The sequence below is a fragment of the Pistacia vera genome, unplaced genomic scaffold, assembly GCF_008641045.1.
Source record: "Pistacia vera cultivar Batoury unplaced genomic scaffold, PisVer_v2 Contig114, whole genome shotgun sequence".
NCBI lineage: Eukaryota > Viridiplantae > Streptophyta > Magnoliopsida > Sapindales > Anacardiaceae > Pistacia > Pistacia vera.
In genome coordinates, this window is record NW_022195182.1 from 384,452 (window position 1) to 404,773 (window position 20,322).

The 20,322-nt window shown below is 36.6% G+C and overlaps 1 protein-coding gene across 1 annotated transcript; it reads right to left on the minus strand.

Annotated features, from left to right (window-relative positions):
* Positions 1 to 1,495: 1,495 nt before the first annotated feature.
* On the minus strand, positions 1,496 to 19,989 carry LOC116144338 (pentatricopeptide repeat-containing protein At1g62680, mitochondrial-like). The gene is made up of 3 exons (XM_031429799.1): positions 19,369 to 19,989; positions 2,207 to 2,366; positions 1,496 to 1,734 (listed from the first exon to the last, which is right to left on the minus strand). The coding sequence occupies exons 1-3, from the start codon at positions 19,987 to 19,989 to the stop codon at positions 1,496 to 1,498; spliced, it is 1,020 nt and encodes a 339-aa protein (XP_031285659.1).
* Positions 19,990 to 20,322: the final 333 nt, after the last annotated feature.

Below are 20,322 nucleotides of genomic sequence, written 5' to 3' on the forward strand. Positions count from 1 at the left end.
TTGGGTTCATCAATAGGGAAGAATTTACTCTCTTTTCATTATTCCATCATGTTGTATTATTTGTTTACAGATTTTATTTTGATTTGCTTTAATTTTAGTATGAACTAACTCACTTTTGGGTTAGGGTTTTGATGTAATTGGGGTTTGAATGTCTAATCAATAAATTGATGTTGCTTTTACATTCTATTGCATGGATTTTGTAATTACTCTTGTTTTTATTGAAATTTCTTGTGGAGCATGATGAGACTGAGAAGTGAATCATGTATTAGCCTCTTAGGGTAAATGCCATTGATTGATTGAACGCTAGAGATAGGTTTGAGAATCAATGAAATCAATTTAGGATTCCATTTAGCTTAACGAACTTGGAACTATTAACCTTCAATTTGTTGGGTGCGGAAGCTTAATAGGGATAAGTAGGAGAACTTAGCTTGAGAAGGTATGTTTAACATGTTAGGGTGTTCGATTTATAATCCGTGCATGTGACTATAGAAGTAACAGAAATTGTAGATCAGTTCATAAAATCCTAGTGAAGTCAAAAGCCTAACCGCTTTGTTTTAATTGATATTTCTCTTGAATTGATTTTGCCATCTTTAATTAGCTTTTAATTAACGTAGTGGATTTTGTTGCAACTTTAGCTAGATTTTTCTCCCGCAAATCCAAACATCTTTCGATTTCTCCAACCTGATAAACAACTAGGAAAATCAGTGCTTAACACGTAATCCTCGTGGGAACGATACTCTACTTATCACTTTATTACTCTTTACGACTAGTGCACTTGCTACACATTGCATGTTGTATTTTCAACGCATCATGAAACCTTCAAGGTTTTATCCAAATAGCAAGTATAATCAAGCTAGAGATCACTTGATATAGGAAACTCAATAATAGCACGTTCATAGAGAAGTTGAACACAGGCTGGATCTCCATAAGACTATTGAAACTTCAAGTAGATTTGCAAAAATTTCAAATTAAAATAATAGTATTAACACTTTAAATAAGGGAAAAAAAAAAACCTATTGCCACATTGCAAGTTCTTATGCAACCTCCTACGCTTAGGAAAAGAAGAAGAAGAAGAAGAGAGGATCTAAAGTTTACATAAACTGATTACTTATATTAGAAGAAAGAAAGACCACAGAAATTGAAATTATAATGAAATTTTAATAGCAAATTTGTTGATAAACAACTTGACCTAAAAGCTTAAGCTTGAAAAGGTAAGGGCAGAACAATGGTATTAGGCTTTGTAACGGGCATCTTCACGTGTTACGTAAACCAATCTGAAATTTAGACAAAAAGACCAACCCAAGTATAGTAGTATGTAATAGATGGGAGACTCAAATCATGACCTCTACTTTAATATCATATTAAGTTACCATTTAACCTAAATGCTTAAGGTATCATGTAAGAGCCCAACATTATCATTTAGCTATCTAAAACAATATTTGATAGTAAATGCCATATATCATGAATTGTTGAAATATTTCAGAGACAGTATATCCTACCTTGCAATCCGTTCTTCAAAATCAGCTTGAGCATTATACATCTCCAATGCCTTTTCATACGCTGTGGCAACAGTAGAAGGAATCCCATCTAAATCACCTGATTCAACATCTAGAGCAGTCACCAGGTCCACCTCCCAAGACTTGTAGGTGAGAAGGGTTGACCTTACGTTAGCAAGGGGAATGGACAACTGACGGTGAAATACACTTCGAATGCGCTGAACTGTTTTTCTTTTTCCTACGAAACAGTAGTAATTTTTTAAATGTAAATTTTGAAACAGATACTTTTTCTGGTACATAACACTTCATAGGGAAATGAAAGAACAAAATTTATGAACTATACATAATGACAAAAAGAAGAAAAAATGGTTTCTAAAATAAACAGGGCACGCAACTTGAGCCATGGTTCTAGGAAATATAAAGGAAGACCCACAAAAGCGTTATTACCCATAATACCAAACCACTAGGATGGAATAAGACTTTAAATAATCAAGTAAATTGATTAATAGAATGCTTCCCCTTTAGGCACATATTCTAACAAGTTTCTAATATATATATTAGAAATTATGACCTTAATGTTGGTCTCATCTATCGTATGGATAATGGCTTGCTCAAATTCCCTGTATGCTTCCCATATTTTATCGCCTTCAGCAACATGCACACCAGCAGCAGTTATAGCATGCTCGAAAGATTTCTTCCCTTTGCAATACCATCAGGTGAAAATTCACGTACATATGGATCATATTCTTGCACAAATCTCAAGCAGTCACACCAAAGTGAGACAGACTGCACCAAAACAAGTTCTAGTCGTTCAATTTTAAAGTACTTAGCTAAAGGAACTCCAAAGAACGGAATTAATATTTTTATCCCCTGATTCCACATATATGAAAATTTTGATTGAAAGTAGCAAGAACTTTATTTCCCACAAAAAGTAGGGAAAAAGATGACAACATGCAATTAAAATTCCCATGAAGTTTGAAAAACTTTATCTTATCGCCTAATTTGGTAGAAAAATTTGATGATGCATCAAAAAGGAACCATGTGTCTTTAAACACCATCACAAATGTAAGAATATTGATATCCATTCTGAATTGCAAGGCCTACAATCATCTTTACCATACAAATGAAACTAATGAACCATTTTGCCATTAGTATTTACTTATTGGAAAGAGCTGGCTAAATTTCTTGAGAAGTTTCTAGAGGAATTTTCCTTAGGGGTAAAGTGAACATTCTAGCCCTAATTAGCAGGATGAGTGAAAAGTAAGAAAATATCATGGAGAATGCATTGGAGATGGGGGTGTATTTGTAAAGAATCAAAGGGCAAAGATGGAATTTTTAAGGAAGTGCAAGGGCAAAATGGGAAAGAATGTGTATTTATATGAGGTAGTAAGGGTTTAGTCTTACAAACCCTCTCATTCTCTACACCCACACACCATTTCCACTCTCCATTCTTCTCATCTTTTCATCAAATTTTCTAAGGGAATTAGAGGGCTTTTCATGGGATTTTGGTAGAGATTTAATCCTAAGCATCATGAGATTAATTTGTGTTAGTGTTTAATTCTTATAAAGTTTATACTTAGGGTTTAGAGAAAGAACAAGTCTACCAAAGAAGAGAGATCTTAGTGGAATTACTCAAGCACAAGGTGAGTAAATCCAATCCTAACCCTTATTTGAGCAATAAAAGTGTAGAGATTGTTTTATATGAATCTTATATGAATTTTATATGCTTGAGATTTGTGGATGGAATTTGTTGTTGAGTTAATGATGATCCATAATTGGATTTCCACCATGAGAAGGGCTGGTTGTGTTGATAGAATTTGATAAAAGTTGGGTTGAATCTAGAAAGAGTTTAAGTAGATTTATGAAGTGTATTTTCTTGGCCAGGATTAGTGATGATTTAAGGGAGTGTTACTCCAATTATTGGTAGTTTGAGAAAGAAGTAGAAATATACCCAAAATAGAATTTGAGTATGCATGCATGTTGTTTGATGAAATGCCTAAAAGAAATGTATGCATGAGTAGAGCAAACTTATTTTTGTGCTACATGGCATTTTTGCATTACATATTTGCACTTAGAAAGAATTATAAGCATGAGCCATCCACATGCATACATATGCATATGTATGAGCATATAAAGAATAAAGAAAGAAAAAAAATTAAAGAGAAAGAAAGAACAGCACTAAAGAATTAAAGAAAGAAAAGTGCTAAGGAAGAGAAAAGAACAGGTTGTTGCGATGGGGAACCCGTGGGTGACAAGAAGAAGAAATTCCCACATACACACCACCTTAAGTGAGCGGCCTAAGAAGAAGAAGAAGAATTTGTACTGCCCGTAAGAGTGTATGTGGATGAAGGCTGTACCAAGAAGAAATTCCTACATGCACGCCACCTTAATTGAGTGGCCTAAGAAGAAGAAAGAATTTGTACAATCCGCAAGAGTGTATGTAGATGAGGATTGTACTCACTCACACGGCCAGGGTTCCGAATCCATGCATCAACCGAGTCCAATCAGCAAAGAATAAGAAAGTATAAGAAGGAATGAGCAAGCAAGAAAGAAAAGAAGAAAAGAAAAGAAAGAAAAGAAGAAAAGAAAAGAAAGAAAAGAAGAAAAGAAAAGAAAAGAAAAGAATAGAAAGAAAGAAAAGAGAAGAAATAGAAAGAAAGAAGCATCAAACAGAGAAAGAAATAGAATAAGAAATAGAAAAGAAGAAAGAAAATGCATCTCTATGCATTTATGCATTGCATCTCATCCATCCATGTTACCATGATTCCTATCATGGTTAGTCTGAGATAAGAAAGAAAGAACGAAAGAACAAAGAGAAGTAGAAAGAAAGAAAGAACCAAGAAAGTTAGAATGAAAGAATAGTGAGAACTAGAAACAACGAAAGAAAAGAGAAAGAATAAAAAGAGAATGAAGAAGAAGAAAAAGAGTAAAGTAAGGAAAGAATTCAAAGACTGAGCAATGGAGAGAGGGAATAGAAGAGTAGAGGATTTACTTACTGAGCAATTAGTGCTCACCTCGTTGTTTCTCCATGTTTTGTAGGAAATAGGTGAGAAGCGGTCGGATGGACGTCGAGAAGCAAAGAGGAATGGCACTACTGTCCACCATTATTAAAGTTATTGTATATATTATTTTGTGTTATGTAAAGAATCATATATTAAGTAAAGAAAAAATTTTAGGCCCATTACTTTTCATTTGATACTTATGTATGTTTATCATAGTATATTTTTCAAGTATACTAATTAGAAATAAGCTATTACATTTTTGGTATTAGAGCAAAGATTTTGGGATTTGATAGTGTGCCACTCTCATCGCATTGACGTTCCGTTGCCGATCGTTGTAAGTTAATTCTTTCCTTACTTAAAGTAGTAAATGAGTTATTTGAGTTGATTGAAGTGTGGTTGTCTTGTAGATGAGACGTAAAACCCGAGCAAGTAGTAAGAAGACAATGAGTATGGGGGAACCTTCTAACCCGCCAGAACCTACTCCCCCAACCCTTGATAAAGCCAGAATCTAAGGTATTATACAACAAATTTTAGTAGAAAGTCAGGGCAGAGTTGTACTCAAAAGAATTGAAACCCCCATTCAAGTACCAACCACCAGAGAAGAAAGTGAAAGGTCAGTACCTACAGAATCGGATTGAGCTGATATATGGGCTCCCAAGCCAACATCAGCTGTCGGAATTTAGAGGTGCAATAGACCATTTAGTGGTAGAAGAATGGTTTACGTCCGTAAAGTGCACGATGGCACTGTTTTCTATGGCAGATCGGGAGAAGATCCAGTATGCTAGTTTTCTTTTTCGGGGTGATGCCTAGATTGGGTGGGAGTTAATGGAAGATACCCATGATATAGATGTGATGACGTGGGGAGAGTTCAGAAGATTATTTGAGGCTGAGTATAGAACAGTTGACCGAGTTCATGAGAAGATCCAAGAGTTTATTAGTTTGAAGCAAGGATCTGGTACAATGAAAGAGTATTCGGTGAAATTTAAATCCCTTGCACAGTTTGCACCCGGAATAGTGAATACACTGGAGTTAAGAAAAGATAAGTTTGTTCATGGGTTGAAGCCGGAGATAACCCAGGATGTAATGGCAGGAGTAGAGCCCCTCGATCATATAGTGAAGCTTTAAAGCGGGCTTTAAGGGCAGAGATATTTGTAAATAAGCTCACTCCAGTAGGTACATCAATAACGAGACCGAGTGAACCTCCCATTCCACGGAGAGAAAGAATTGATGTTGCAAGAAATAAAGAAATGAGGAATAAGAAGAAATTTCAACCCAAGAAGAACAGAAAAGATTGGTAGAGTAAACAGCCAAGAACAGCGGAGTTTCCCCCATGTCCAAAGTGTGGCCCATGTCCAAAGTGTGGTAGAACTCATCCAGGAGAGTGTCTGAGACAATTAGGCTTGAATGTTTGTTATCGGTGTCGACAGCCAGGACACTTGATGAAAGATTATAGAGTTCCTCTTCCACCTACAGCACAGACTTCCAGAGGCACTAATGATAGGGTGTTTATAGTGGCACAGGGTGAAGCAAAGGCCAGTCCATCAACTGTTACTGGTCAGTTGCTATTTCATATAGTTCCTTTATATGCTTTGATTGATTTTGGAGCCACTCATTCATTTATTACTCATGGGATGATAGAAAGATTAGGTCTGAAACCTGTTGTAGTAGACCAACCCATTAAGATAGAGTTACCTAATGGGGTTAGTGTGGTGACCCATAAGATGCTTTTAAGAGAGTCTGTAATGATCCATGGAGGGGAGTTAGATGTTGATTTAATAGTGTTCAATATGCCCAACTTTGATGTGATCTTAGGCATGGATTTCCTAGGGAGGTATGGAGTAGAAAATGACTGTCGGAAGAAGAAAGCAGGATTCAATCTTGATAATGGAGATAAGTTTAGTTTTGGAGAGGGCCATCAGTTGAGTATGTTGATTAGTAGTGTAAAGGCCAAAAAGATGTTAAGAAAAGGGTGTTCTGGGTGCATTGCCCATGGGGTGCAAAGTAGTTACGTCCCACAACCAGAGATTCAGAATGTGCCAGTAGTCCGAGAATTTTTAGATATGTTTTCGAAAGATTTGTCGGGTTTACCTCCGGAAAGAGAAGTAGAGTTTAGTATTGAACTGGCACTAGGGACAGCATCGATTTCTAAAGCCCCTTACCGAATGGCCCCAACTGAGCTTCAGGAATTGAAGAAGCAACTCCAAGAACTCCTAGATAAAGTTTTTATCCAACATAGTCATTCTCCCTGGGGAGCTCTAATTTTATTTGTAAAGAAGAAAGATGGGTCATTACAGATGTGTATAGACTACAGAGAGTTAAATAAAGTGACAGTGAAGAATAGGTACCCACTACCTCGTATAGATGACTTATTTGATCAGCCGAAAGGAGCAGTAATGTTTTCAAAGATTGATTTGAGGTCGGGTTATCATCAGGAAAGAGTAGCAAAACAAGATATTGCTAAGACTGCTTTACGAACAAGATATGGGCATTATGAGCTTGTGATGATGCCCTTTGGGTTAACTAATGCCCCAGCAATCTTTATGGACTTAATGAACTGGTTGTTTCATGATTGCCTTGATCAATTCGTAGTGGTATTTATTGATGACATCCTGGTTTATTCTAAATCAAGAGAAGAGCATGAGGAACACTTAAGATTTGTGCTGTAGCAATTGAGAGGAAAGAAGTTGTTTGCCAAGATTTCTAAGTGTGAGTTTTGGCTAGATCAAGTTATATTTATGGGCCATACCGTCTCTAAAGAAGGTATATCAGTGGATCCTAGCAAAGTGAAGGCAATCCTACAATGGCAAAGGCTGAAGACAATAAAGGAGGTCAAAAGTTTCTTAGGACTAGCAAGCTACTGTCGGCGGTTCGTAGCAGGTTTTTCCTAGTTGGCTAAGCTGTTGACCGCTCTTACCAAACAAAGAACTTCTTTTATATGGTCAGATGCTTGTGAATAGAATTTTCAAGAGTTGAAGAAAATATTAACGACTGCTCTCGTTTTAGTGTTACCATAGGAGGGTGTAGATTATGATATTTATACAGATGCCTCACTGCAGGGACTAGGTGCTGTGTTAATGCAGATAGGTAGGGTAATAGCTTATGCTTCCTGACAATTAAAAGAGTACGAGACAAGATACCCTGCACATGATCTAGAGTTGGCAGCTGTGGTCTTTGCATTAAAGATTTAGAGGCATTACCTATATGGTGCTGAGAGTAATATCTACACCGACCATAAGAGTTTGAAGTATTTATTTATTCAAAGGGAGATGAACATGAGACGGAGGAGATTGTTAGAGCTGGTTAAAGATTATGACTGTGAGATTAAGTATCAGCCGGGGAAAGCCAATGTAGTAGCCGATGCTTTGAGCATAAAAGCTTATTTATCCCGACTCACAAAACAGAAAGAGTTAATAGAAGAATTGTGTAAAGAACATATTGAAGTAATACCGGGAAGGATTGCCAGGTTAGAGGTTTAGTCTACTTTACTGGAAGAGATCAAAGAAAAGAAAGTTGTTGATGAGTGGTGTTAGAAAATAAGTCAACAAGTGCTTGAGGGCAAGATACCAGAGTTCCATTTGTTAGATGGTGTCCTCCGTTTTAGGAATCGATTGTGTATTCCTCAAGATTTTGAGTTAAAGAAGAGAATTCTTACGGAGGCTCATGACACCCCCATACATCGCTCATCCTGGAGCAACCAAGATGTATCAAGACTTAAAGAAACGCTATTGGTGGCCAAGTATGAAGAAAGATATTGGAGATTTTATAGCCAAGTGTCTGGTTTGTTAACAAGTGAAAGCATAACACCAAAGGCCGCCAGGGTTGCTTTAGCCACTTAGTACTCTTGAATGGAAATGGGAGAGTATTTCAATGGATTTTATTACAGGTCTCCCAAGAGTGTAGAAAGGGTATAATGTCATATGGGTGATAGTAGACAGACTGACTAAATCAGCCCATTTTCTTCTAGTAAAAGAGAGCACTACTACGGATCAATTGCCCAGATTTATATTAAGGAGATAGTGAGGTTGCATGGAATACCCAAGACAATAGTATCAGATAGAGATTCCAGATTTGTCTCAACTTTCTGGACTAGCTTACAAAGAAACTTGGGTACTAGATTAGCTTTTAGTACCGCCTATCATCCTCAGATAGATGGTCAGACTGAGAGAACGAATCAAATACTTGAGGATATCTTGAGGGCTTGTTGCATGGATTATAGATTGTCCTGGCATGAGATGTTACCCTTGGTGGAGTTTGCTTATAATAACAGCTATCAGTCTACAATTAAGATGGCTCTTTACGAGGCCTTGTATGGTAGACATTATAGATCTCTACTCCATTAGGATGAGATAGGCGAGAAAGATGAGTTGAATACAACTCTTGGGCTAGAAATGACTCAGAAAATGATAAAAGATGTCAAGTTGATCAAAAGTAGGATGAAACAAGCCCAAGACAAGCAGAAAAGCTATGCAAACTTAAAGAGAAAAGATGTTGAGTGTGAAGTGGGTGATAAAGTCTTTCTTAGAGTTTCTCCCTACAAATGGGTGATGCGTTTTGGTGGCAAAGGAAAATTAGCACCGAAATACATTGGTCTAGTTGAAGTATTACAACGAGTGGGAAAGGTAGCCAAAAGGTTGGCACTACCACCCAGTGTGATAAGGGTGCACAATGTATTTCATATCTCGATGCTTCGGAAATATGTAAGTGATCCGTCCTATATACTAAGTATAGAGGATGTGGACTTAGAAGAAAATCTAGTGTATGAGGAACGTCCAGTTCAGATATTTGATAGAAAGATTAAAGAGCTCCGAAACAAGAATATCCCTCTAGTGAAAGTCCTTTGGAAAAACCACAAAGTCGAAGAAGCCACATGGGAGGTGGAGCAAGATATGCAAAATCGTTATCCAGAGTTGTTTATTTGAATTTCGGGGACGAAATTCTTTTAAAGGGGGGAGAATCATAACGCCCACTTTGAGGTACATAGCTTAAATATGTTTATTTGCCCTTAGTTTTGTTTGTTTGCCCTTAGTTAAGTTTGTCTGCTTTTAATATTGCTTGGTTGCCCTGAATTTTGGTGAAGGTTTGGCCAAGTTGGGATTTGCAGACTTCGCCGCGGCGAAGAAAAAACCTTGCCGTGGCGACGTACGTTCTGTAATTTTTCGCCGAGGCGAAGAAAAATATTTGCCAGGGTGAATAGCTTGCTGAATTTCTTGAGAAGTTTCCAGAGGATTTTTCCTTAGGGGTAAAATGACTATTGTACCCCTAATTAGCAGGAAAAGTGGGGAGTGAAAAGTAAGAAAATTTCATGGAGAATGCAGGCAAGCAGGCTGTCCATAAAAGCAATGACAAGAGGGAACTCAAAATCTATAGACAAACAAAATATCAGACCACCGCAATTTATCGAAAACTAACCTCCCAAGTGAACCATCACTGCTTCCTAGTTGCAACATGTGAAAAAAAAAAAATAGAAAGGAAGAAAGCTCAAAACTTCATTTCTTTTACTCAATTAAGTCGACATTTGAGCTAAGGCTCAGTAGATAGAAGTCACATAAACTTTAATTCAACATCGTTTTCATCATTTAAACCCCAAAAGATAAACACTTCCTCCTTTCAAATGAATCCTTTTAATTTTTCTCTTTATACTTCCTGTCGTTAACCATAAACCCTAAGTGATCAAAATTTAATCAGGAAACCAATAACAAGAACACAAAATAAAAAAACTAAAACATACCCAGTTGAAATAGAAGCTTCATCTCAAGCCCACTCTTGCCACATAACAGGAGTCAATGGAAAAATCTGTTAGAGTAGGTGCCCTAGAGCCAATCAATTATTGTAGGATTGACTCTTTGTAATAATGTTCATTGATCAATAAAAGGCATTTTATTCTATATCATGTAAATCATCATTGCATGTATTGATATATGTCCTTAGAATGGTAGAACCGTGACGAGGGTATCAAGTGTTTCAAATCTTGATAGTGAGAACCCTATGAGCGCATATGGTGGCCATTCTAGAAACGTCTGTAGCCCTAGTATTATTCTGAAGTAAGGGCATAGATAATATGGTAAGGCTATCATAATGTCGAACGACCTTGTCGAAAGGCAATCACTGATCTCACTTGTCAAGGTTATTTCGTGACAACCTGGTGCAACACATGGGTGCTTGCTGTAGGCAAGTTCACTGGGTTGACCCACCAGAGGATTCCATATGGATGGTAACCCCAGTGTCTACGGAACAAATCCTCTAACGAATGGTGGTGCATGTGATCCTTAGACTTGAGATCACCGGAGCGCCTTGTGCATCGATTAGTGTAGTTTGACACTGGCCTAACGTAGTTCTATTCAGAGTTGTCAATACGGTGGTGATTAGCTGCATCAAGGAGTGTATCAAGACTATGGTGGATAGACAGAGGATTCATCACTCTTGGGTACGGGAGAAGTTATCTCCCGGCGCAATTCAGTAAATGGCAATGACACTAAAACTATGGCCATAGTGGGATTGAGTTGTTGCTCTATTTAGTTTATAATTCAGGTCATTGGTCCAGTAACTGAATACATAATATCGAGAGTAACCGAGGTTGACACTATTTCTATGCCTCGGTCTCATCGAGATAACGTTTGATGAAAGGATTGGACTGTACAGTAACCATATCGTTGACAGGTAGCTGCTTCGCTGACTCTGAATCTATCGAGTGGCCATGATGCCTTGCTAGGGGCCAATCTTGGTATATGTGTAGTGAGACGATTAATTGGTGTTAATCGTGATACTACACACTGCTGGTACGATAAGGAGCCTATGGGTCACACACATGGAAGATAATTTGAAAACCAGTTTATAATAAGGGTGTTTTCATCTTTTTAGGCAAGAGGGTATTTTGGTAATTTCACAGTGTAATTAAATTTGTTGAGGTCGTAGCCTTTATTTAATTTATTAATTAAATTAAATAAGTGAAATTATATTTAAATATGTGTTCGCATATATTTAAATGAATTATTGTTATTGTTAAATGTTAATATATGAAATATATATATTAATTGAATTTAATTGAAATAACAATAATAATTGGGCCATGTACTGGCACGTGTTAATATTTTGTTTTAGAATGCATGCTAAGGTTGAATGTTCAATAACATGCCAAACAATGTCATTCTAACAAAGATAATAATCTGGTGAGACATTAAATAACAAACCCTCAATTAAAGGCTATCAAGTCACGTAAGCCTTCCATAACCATGGTTTTAATCAAACCACTGTTCGTCAAAACCTTGTTCGCCAAAGCGAAGGGTACACTTATACTAATGGGAGGTTAAAATGCATTGGAGTTTTCCTAAATGGTGATAGGTCGACTTAAAATGACGGTTTTGCTTGTTCGCCAAAGCGAAGGTTGATAAAAGCATCATAGGCATAGTAGGGAAGTACATATATTATATGTACGTGGTGACATAATCACACTTGAGGACGATGGTTGGGGCCATTAGATTGTGTGATTGGCTTTTGGCTTTTTCACATTTGAGGTTGATAGTAGGAGCTATTGTGGATTAAGTTTGTTGGCCTACCTAATCAACTCATTTTGGCTTGTTCGCCAAAACGAAGGTTAGAAATGGGCAGGATGGGATCTCAGTCCACTAGGAAAGCCAATAGGTTTTCCCAAGTTAATAGTGAGGGCTATTGACTTGAGTAAAATAATGGGAGCATCATTTAATAAAAGACCATATTAAATAATAATGAACATGGTAATAACAGTTACTTATTCTGCACTTATAGATTCACTTAAAATTGAGGAAAAATGATCCCAACATCGCTGCAACAAATCATCGAACTGGGAGAGAAATGGAATGGTGAAAATTTCGTTGACTGGTATAGAAGTATAAACAATATACTTCAGTCAAGCGATAGATTATACACCATTGAGCAAGCTCTATCACTAGAGCTTGCTGATAGCTCTATCCATGCGACTAGGTATGTATATATGAAGCATACACATGATGCGAAAGCTGAAATGACTAGATACATTGTGCTTGCATCAATGGCACCATTACTGCGACAGCAATGCCAAAAAATGGATTTAGCTTCTATTCTTCATTTTCTTCATAGAAATGAGAAGCATATGGTGTCTTGGTCGTTATTCAGACTTAGGATGGAAGAGGGTACCAAAATTGGTGATCATATACTCAAGTTGACTGAATATATGAACAAGCTTGAGATTTCAGGATGTGGACTTAATGAAGGTTTAATGATAAACCTAATATTACAGTTTTTGCCAGGTTCTTATTCTCAATTTGTCTATGACTTCATTGAGGAAGATAAAAGGAACACCCTTTTGAGCTTCTGGATATGTTGAAGGCTACTAAGTCAGGCATGAAAATGTTAGAAACATTGATGTTGGTTGAAGCCAGCTCAAGTGAAAATGAAAGTGCTCAAAAGTCATTGGAAAGAACTATTGCAGAAAGGAAAGGCGTTTGTCCTCACTGTGGGAATCCCAACCACTGGAGGAAACATTGCAAGGCCTTCCTAGCAAAAGGGAAGAACAATGTTACTTCTTCATCACGTACATTCTTGAGATTAACTTCTCCCGTAAACATCTGGTTGACACAAGATGTGGTACTCACATTTGACTAATGTGCAGGAACTACGGTAGAGTAGATTGCTTGATGAGGGAGAGGTGGACCTACCAGCTGGAAATAAAGCACGTGATGCTGCATTTGCTATAGGATCTTATCGTCTAATTTTGCCAATGGGCTTGTTTTTGGAACTTGTAGATTATTATGATCTTTCTTCAGTTTCTAGAAATTATATTTATGTGTCCACTTAGGACAAATGAGAATATTAGTTTACTAATGGATTATTGTCCTTGAGTGTAAATAATATTCTTTATGGAACTGTTTCATAATAATATGTTCTTAAGACAGACAACAAAGATAATCTCAAGATGACAACTTTGGCAAGTTTAGCTAAACATACTTGAAGGAATGTGGGATAGTATCACAACTCACACCTCCATATACACCCCAACATAATGGAGTGTCAGAAAGGAGGAATAAGACCTTACTTGACATGATGAGTTTTAGTGATTTACCTGCATCATTCTGGTGTTATGCCCTAGAAATTGTGACTCACATTTTGAACTGTGTGTCGTCAAAGCTGTAGATAAGACTCCATATGAACTAGGGAGTAGGTGAAAGCCTAGCTTGTCTTATCTAAGGATTTGGGGTTGCGAAGCTTATGTTAAGAAATTAACTTCGAACAAGCTGGGCCCAAAATCCTATAAATGTATATTTGTAGGGTATCCAAAGGAGACCAAAGGATACTATTTCCACCACCCAGAAGAGCACAAAATATTTGTTGCTCGTTCTGGTATCTTCTTGGAAAATGAATTTTTCTAAGAAGTACTAGTGGGAGAAAAGTAGAACTCGAAGAAGTTCTACAACCACAAATTATGCTAGACGAAGGACGGGATGATATGCCACAGGAAGTGGTTTAACATCATCAAGAGGTTACTCCACAAACTATGGATCAAAGTGAACCACCTCAGGTAGCACAAGAGCTACGTGGATCTGGGAGAGTACGCCATGAGCCCGAGAGATACGGTTATCTCGTGACTCAACATGGTGACGTGCTAGTCTACCAAGACGATGAACCCAGAACCGACGAAGACGCTATATCGCTTCCAAATTTCATTAAATGGCTTGAAGCCATGAAATCTGAGATGGACTCCGTGTACCAAAACCAAGTATGGTCTCTGGTGGAACCACCTGAAGGGGTAAAACCCATAAGGTGTAAATGGGTCTTCAAGAAGAAGTCTGACATGGATGGCAAGGTGCCTACTTATAAGGCACAACTGGTTGCCAAAGGTTTCAAACAAATTCATGGTATTGACTATAAAGAAACCTTTTCGCCGGTTGCCATGATTAAATCCATCCAGATTATGCTTGCGATTGCTGCATATCATTACTATGAAATTTGGCAAATGGATGTCAAAATAGCTTTCCTGAACGGAAACCTTGAAGAGGATGTGTATATGACACAGCCTGATGGTTTCGTTCTTGATGGGCAAGCTAATAGGATATGCAAGTTATAGAGATCCATATATGGACTCAAGCAAGCCTCAAAGAGCTGGAACATTCGTTTTGATGAAGCTGTAAAAGAATTCGGTTTTATCAAGAACGAAGATGAGCCCTGTGTTTACAAGAAAGTGAGTGGGAGCGTAGTGACATTCCTTGTGTTGTATGTCAATGACATACTTCTGATCGAGAATGATATACCAAACTTGCAGTCGGTAAAGACTTGGTTATCCAAGTGCTTCTCCATGAAGGACTTAGGGGAAGCAGCCTACATCCTTGGAATAAAGATCTATCTTGATAGATCACGTAGGTTGCTTGGCCTAAGTCAGAGTGCATATATTGACAAAGTACTGAAAAGATTCAGTATGGAAGAATCCAAGAAGGGATTTCTTTCGATGTCACATGGTGTTTATCTCTCTAAGGAATTGTGTCCTAGAACACAAGATGAGAGAGATAGGATGAAGAGGATTCCATATGCATCAGCAATTGTATCCATCATTTATGCAATGCTATGTACTCGGATTGATGTCTCATGTGCTTTGAGCACTTGTAATAGATATCAATCGAATCCAGGTGAGCGTCACTGGATGGTTGTCAAGAATATTCTTAAGTACCTGAAGAGGACTAAGGATATGTTCTTTGTTTATGGAGGGGAAGATGAGCTCACTGTAATAGGATACAGTGATGTTGTTTCCAAACAGACAAAGATGATTATAGTTCACAATTTGGGATTATAATTTTATCTCAATGTAGCTGCAATGAACTGGAAAAGCTCGAATCAAAGTACTGCAATGAATTCTACAATTGATGCTAAGCATATCGCATTATTTAATGCAGCTGTGTAGGTGGTTTGGATCAAGGAGTTCATTACTAAACTTGATGTGGTTCCAAGCATTACTGATCTAGTATAGTTTTACTGCAATAACAATGGAGCCATTGTTGTGGTTGAGGAATCACGGTCTCACCAGTAATCCAAACACATACTTAGTTAATTCAATATGGTCTAAGAGATCAATAAAAAAGGGAATGTGCAGATTTGTAGAATATCTACTAACCCACTATTGAAGTTTCTGTCGTAGTAGAAGCATGATGGGCCTTGGGTCATTCAATGTTGAGTGCATGAATGATTGGCTATAGTGTAAGTGGGAGACTGTTAGAGTAGGTACCCTAAAGCCAATAAATTATTGTAGGATTGACTCTTTGTAATAATGTTCATTGATCAATAAAAGGCATTTTATTCTATATCGCGTAAATCATCATTGTATGTATTGATATATGTCCTTACAATGGTAGAACCATGACGAGAGTATCAAGTATTTCAAATCTTAATAGTGAGAACCCTATGAGCACATATGGTGGCCATTTTGGAAACATCCATAGCCCCAGTATTATTCTGAAGTAAGGGCATATATAATACGGTAAGGCTATCATAGTGTTGAACAACCCTATCGAAAGGCAGTGACTGATCTTAGTTGTCAAGGTTATTTGGTGACAACCTAGTGCAACACATGGGTGCTTGCTATAGGTGCATGTGATCCTTAGACTTGAGATCACCGGAGTGCCTTGTGCACCGATTGGTGTAGTTTGACACTAGCCTAATGCAGTTCTATTCAAAGTTGTCAATACGGTGGTGATTGGCTACATCAAGGAGTGTATCAAGACTATGGTGGATAGACAGAGGATTCATCACTCTCGGGTACGGGAGAAGTTATCTCACAACACAATTAAGTAAATGGCAATGTCACTAAAACCGTGGCCACATTGGGATTGCGTTGTTGCTCTATCCAGTTTATAATTCAAGTCATTGGTCTAGTAACTAAATACATAATATCGAGAGTAACCGAGGTTGACACTATTTCTATGCCTCGGTCTCGTCGAGATAACGTTTGATGAAAGGATTGGATTGTACAGTAACCATATCGTTCACAGGTAGTTGCTTCGTTGAATCCGAATCTATCGGGTGGCCATGATGTCTTGCTAGGGGCCAATCTTGGTTTGTGTGTAGAGAGACGATTAATTGGTGTTAATCATGATACTCAACACTGCCGGTATGATAAGGAGCCTACGTGTCACACACATAGAAGATAATTTAAGAACCAGTTTATAAGAAGGGCGTTTTCGTCTTTTTAGGCAAGAGGGTATTTTGGTAATTTCACAGTACAATTAAATTTACTGAGGTCGTAGCCTTTATTTAATTTGTTAATTAAATTAAATAAGTGAAATTATATTTAAATATGTGTTTGCATATATTTAAATGAATTATTGTTATTGTTAAATGTTAATATATGAAATATATATATTAATTGAATTTAATTGAAATAACAATAACAATTAAAATTAAAATATCTTAAAGGGGCTGTTTGATACAAGGGGTGTTTGGGTTAGAGCCCAAGCTATTCCATATTGGAATAGGGCAAAGTGTGCACTATATATGCAACACTTTGTGAGAAATAATATTTTTTTCATTCTTCATTCATTGAAAGCAAAAACACTCCAGCCCTTTTCTTCTCTCCACGCTAGATTGCTTTTGCTTGAATCAAATATTACATTTGATTTTTCTTCTTGGTTCTTAAAGGCTAAAGAGGATCTAGCAAATCCTTCTTTAGTTTCTTGAGGTTGTCTTCGTGTGGCTACATTGGTTCGATCCTACACTAAGGTCATAGCAAAACCCATTCAGAGGCAAATTGGAGGAGCCTCCAAACTGGGTATGGTTTCTTAAACGTTAAACTGATTTTCTGCAAATTCGTTACAATGTATAAAATATAATTTTTGTGCCCTGATCTTGGTTCTAAGGAACGATCTATAAGGTTTAAAGTTTGTTTCCACTACCATGTATATTGTTTCCTAACAAAATCTCATTCATAGCTTCTCTTGCTTGTCTTAACTTCCAATCTCACCCATCTATACAAACCACCAACAAAAACAATAAAAAGCAAAACAATAATATTACCAAAACAAAAATCCAAGAACTTGGTATTGAAATTCATATTCAAATTGATGTAAACGTACTTGAACATGGACTTCATAGTTGGGGGGTTCATTGGCGAGTTGGGACTCGATGTCTTGAAGCTCAAATTTTTGCTATGCTTCATATTTTGAGTCTGAATCCGAGTCACTTGAGTCTCTCGAGTCTGGAGACTTAGGCTTTGTTGCTTCTGGGTTTTCGTTATTATCCGCCATAGCCGTGTCTGTTCTCTTCTTTTTCAGGTATTTGGCGCTAGGGTTTGATCTTTTGATTCCATTCTTTTGCTTCGTTTGCTTTGTGTTCTCTCAATGTATTGAAGGGTTGGGTTCATTGCAACAATACCCAAAGTTTGGCATGAAATTTCCCTAATTTTTTAAAATCACACTTCACCCCCCCTATTATATATTATATATATATATATTTATATGCTGAATTCTAATTCTAATAGGGACGATTTCCTGATAGTAATTATATTCCTTTGATATAAGGAAAAAATAGAGAAAACAACTAAAATAAAATAAGAAAATAAACTAAACTAAAATAAAATCTTAAAATTATCTTACATGGTATCCATTTTGAAAGGAAGACAAATTATTTTGGTATTATTTTATTTCTCAGATGTAAAAAAGGTTAACCATTTATTCAAAATGTTTTTCTTGTCCTTTACACGATCATTAATTGGAACAAAACTCCATTAGGGGTAGAATTGTTAGTTTCCAGACCTTAGAGATGATAGGATAATAAACCACAAATTGTTTAATTATTTAAAAAATTAAATATATATTTATTAATTAGGACTCGTTTTTCTTGACAAATATATAATAACAAAAATAGAAACAAGACAAAAGGTAAATAGATTTTTCTTTTATCTTATAATTATTCATTTTATTATAGTATTTCATATTTTTCTTTGAACGAAAACTCATTATTACCAAATCCTTTTTTCTAAAAACAAAATAGTGCATATCATAAATTCAAATGGAAATATGCATATAATAAGTCTGTGGGTGATAACCCTCATGTAGTATACATCATATACAACTTTTGCTTACTGAAATTTGCACCAAAAATAATCCTCAAACCCTTAAGACCTACTTCATGTGCAAATCCTAACACAGGCCTGCAATGCTTCCACTTCCACTATATGCACTTACAACAGAGATAGATCACGTATGGTATGTTTGATCACAGAAGCCATCATTCTCAATCTTCCCCATCACCATCCCTATCAAATTTGAACAGATGAAAGTGTTTGCTGAACCTTCTTCTTACCATAACCAAAATAAAGCATTCGGGCAGCTGGATGAACTTTTGTAGGATTCTGCTCCGAAAAAAAGTTTAATACTCGCTAAAGTTTTATCACGTAAACTTCAATTTCACTTTTGGACCGGAAATTGAGGAAGCTCATTCAAACATTCACTATAATTTTCGACCTTCATTAGTAACTGCATGACTAAGGACATTGTACATTCAGTCGGCTTCACTTTTCTCTCCACCATCGTATGAAGGAGTTCAACAACTTTTGGTATCTCATTATTCTTGAGGAAACCAAACATAAGTGTATTAAATGTGACTACATCTGGAGCACAACCTTTTTCCTCCATATATGACAACAACTCATTTGCCATTTCTAGTTGTCCATTTTTACACAGCCCATTGATCAAAATGTTATATGTTACAATGTCTGGCACCAGGTTTCCATGAAGAGAAAATTTCTGAAATAGGTCCCAAGCAGTTCTCAACCTCTTTGTTTTACATAATCCATCAATGAGGGAACTCAAACCTACAATGCTAACTGCAAACTTATTATTTATTAGAGCATTAAACATTTCCAATGCTTCCAAAACACATCCGTTCTTGCAAAGTCCATTAATGAAAATGTCATATGTCCAAGAATCAGGGAAAACATCGTTAAGTCGCATCTCACCAACTAAATTTCGTGCATCTTTCACCTCAGCTATAAGAAAAAAGCCAGTTAACAAGGTGCTATGTGTAATCACATCAGCCCTAATTCCTTCTGAAATCATCTCTTGATAAAGACTAAGAGCTTCATTGACTTCTTTATTCTTGCAATACCAATTGATTAAAGTAGTGTAACAAACAACATTAGGCCTATACCCCTTTCTAGTTATAGAATCAAACAACTTCTGTGCATCACCAATTCTATCTGCCAAGCAATAATCGTTCATTAAAATGTTGTAGGTATAAATGTGAGGAACCACACCTCTCTGAATCATATGTTCCAAAAATAATTGTCTAGCTTTCTCAACTAATCCAACCTTGCAAAGACCATCAATTATAGTATTATAAGTAACAACATCTGGCATAGAAATAACACCAGATTCTTTATTCCCATTAACCATCTCTTCAAGCAACTTAATGGAAAAACTTATCTTCCTTGTTTTACACAATCCACCAATCAAAGAGTTGCAAGTGATCACATCAGCCCTACAACCAACAGCAATCATTTTCTTAAACAATTTCATTGATTCCATAATCTTTCTCTCTACACATAGACCTTTAATCAAACAATTAAAAGTCACAACATTTGGGCTAAAACCCTTCTTCAAAATCGCCCCAAAAACCGCAAAACTATCCAAAACCCTTTTGATATTACAGAAGCATTTCATCAAAATATTCAAAAATATTAAATCTGGAGACAACCCAGCTGAATTCAATAGCTTATATAGCGAAATCACTTCATAATAATGCTTCTTCTTAGCTAGTGCACTAAACAAAGTAGTGAATGATGAAATTGGAGAAAAGGGGTTTCGAATTAATCATGTAATAAAAAAAGTACA

Bases quoted from the DNA above. Each gene is read 5' to 3' on its own strand.
- LOC116144338 (XM_031429799.1), bottom strand. From the start codon at position 19,989: ATGATTGCTGTTGGTTGTAGGGCTGATGTGATCACTTGCAACTCTTTG. The intron at 2,367-19,368 runs GTTTTGGAAGCA...ATGTGGAATCAG, and splicing joins GACTTTGCAAGAACGGATGT to GGGATAAAAATATTAATTCC. The intron at 1,735-2,206 runs GTATTGCAAAGG...ACTGTTTCGTAG, and splicing joins ACGTGAATTTTCACCTGATG to GAAAAAGAAAAACAGTTCAG.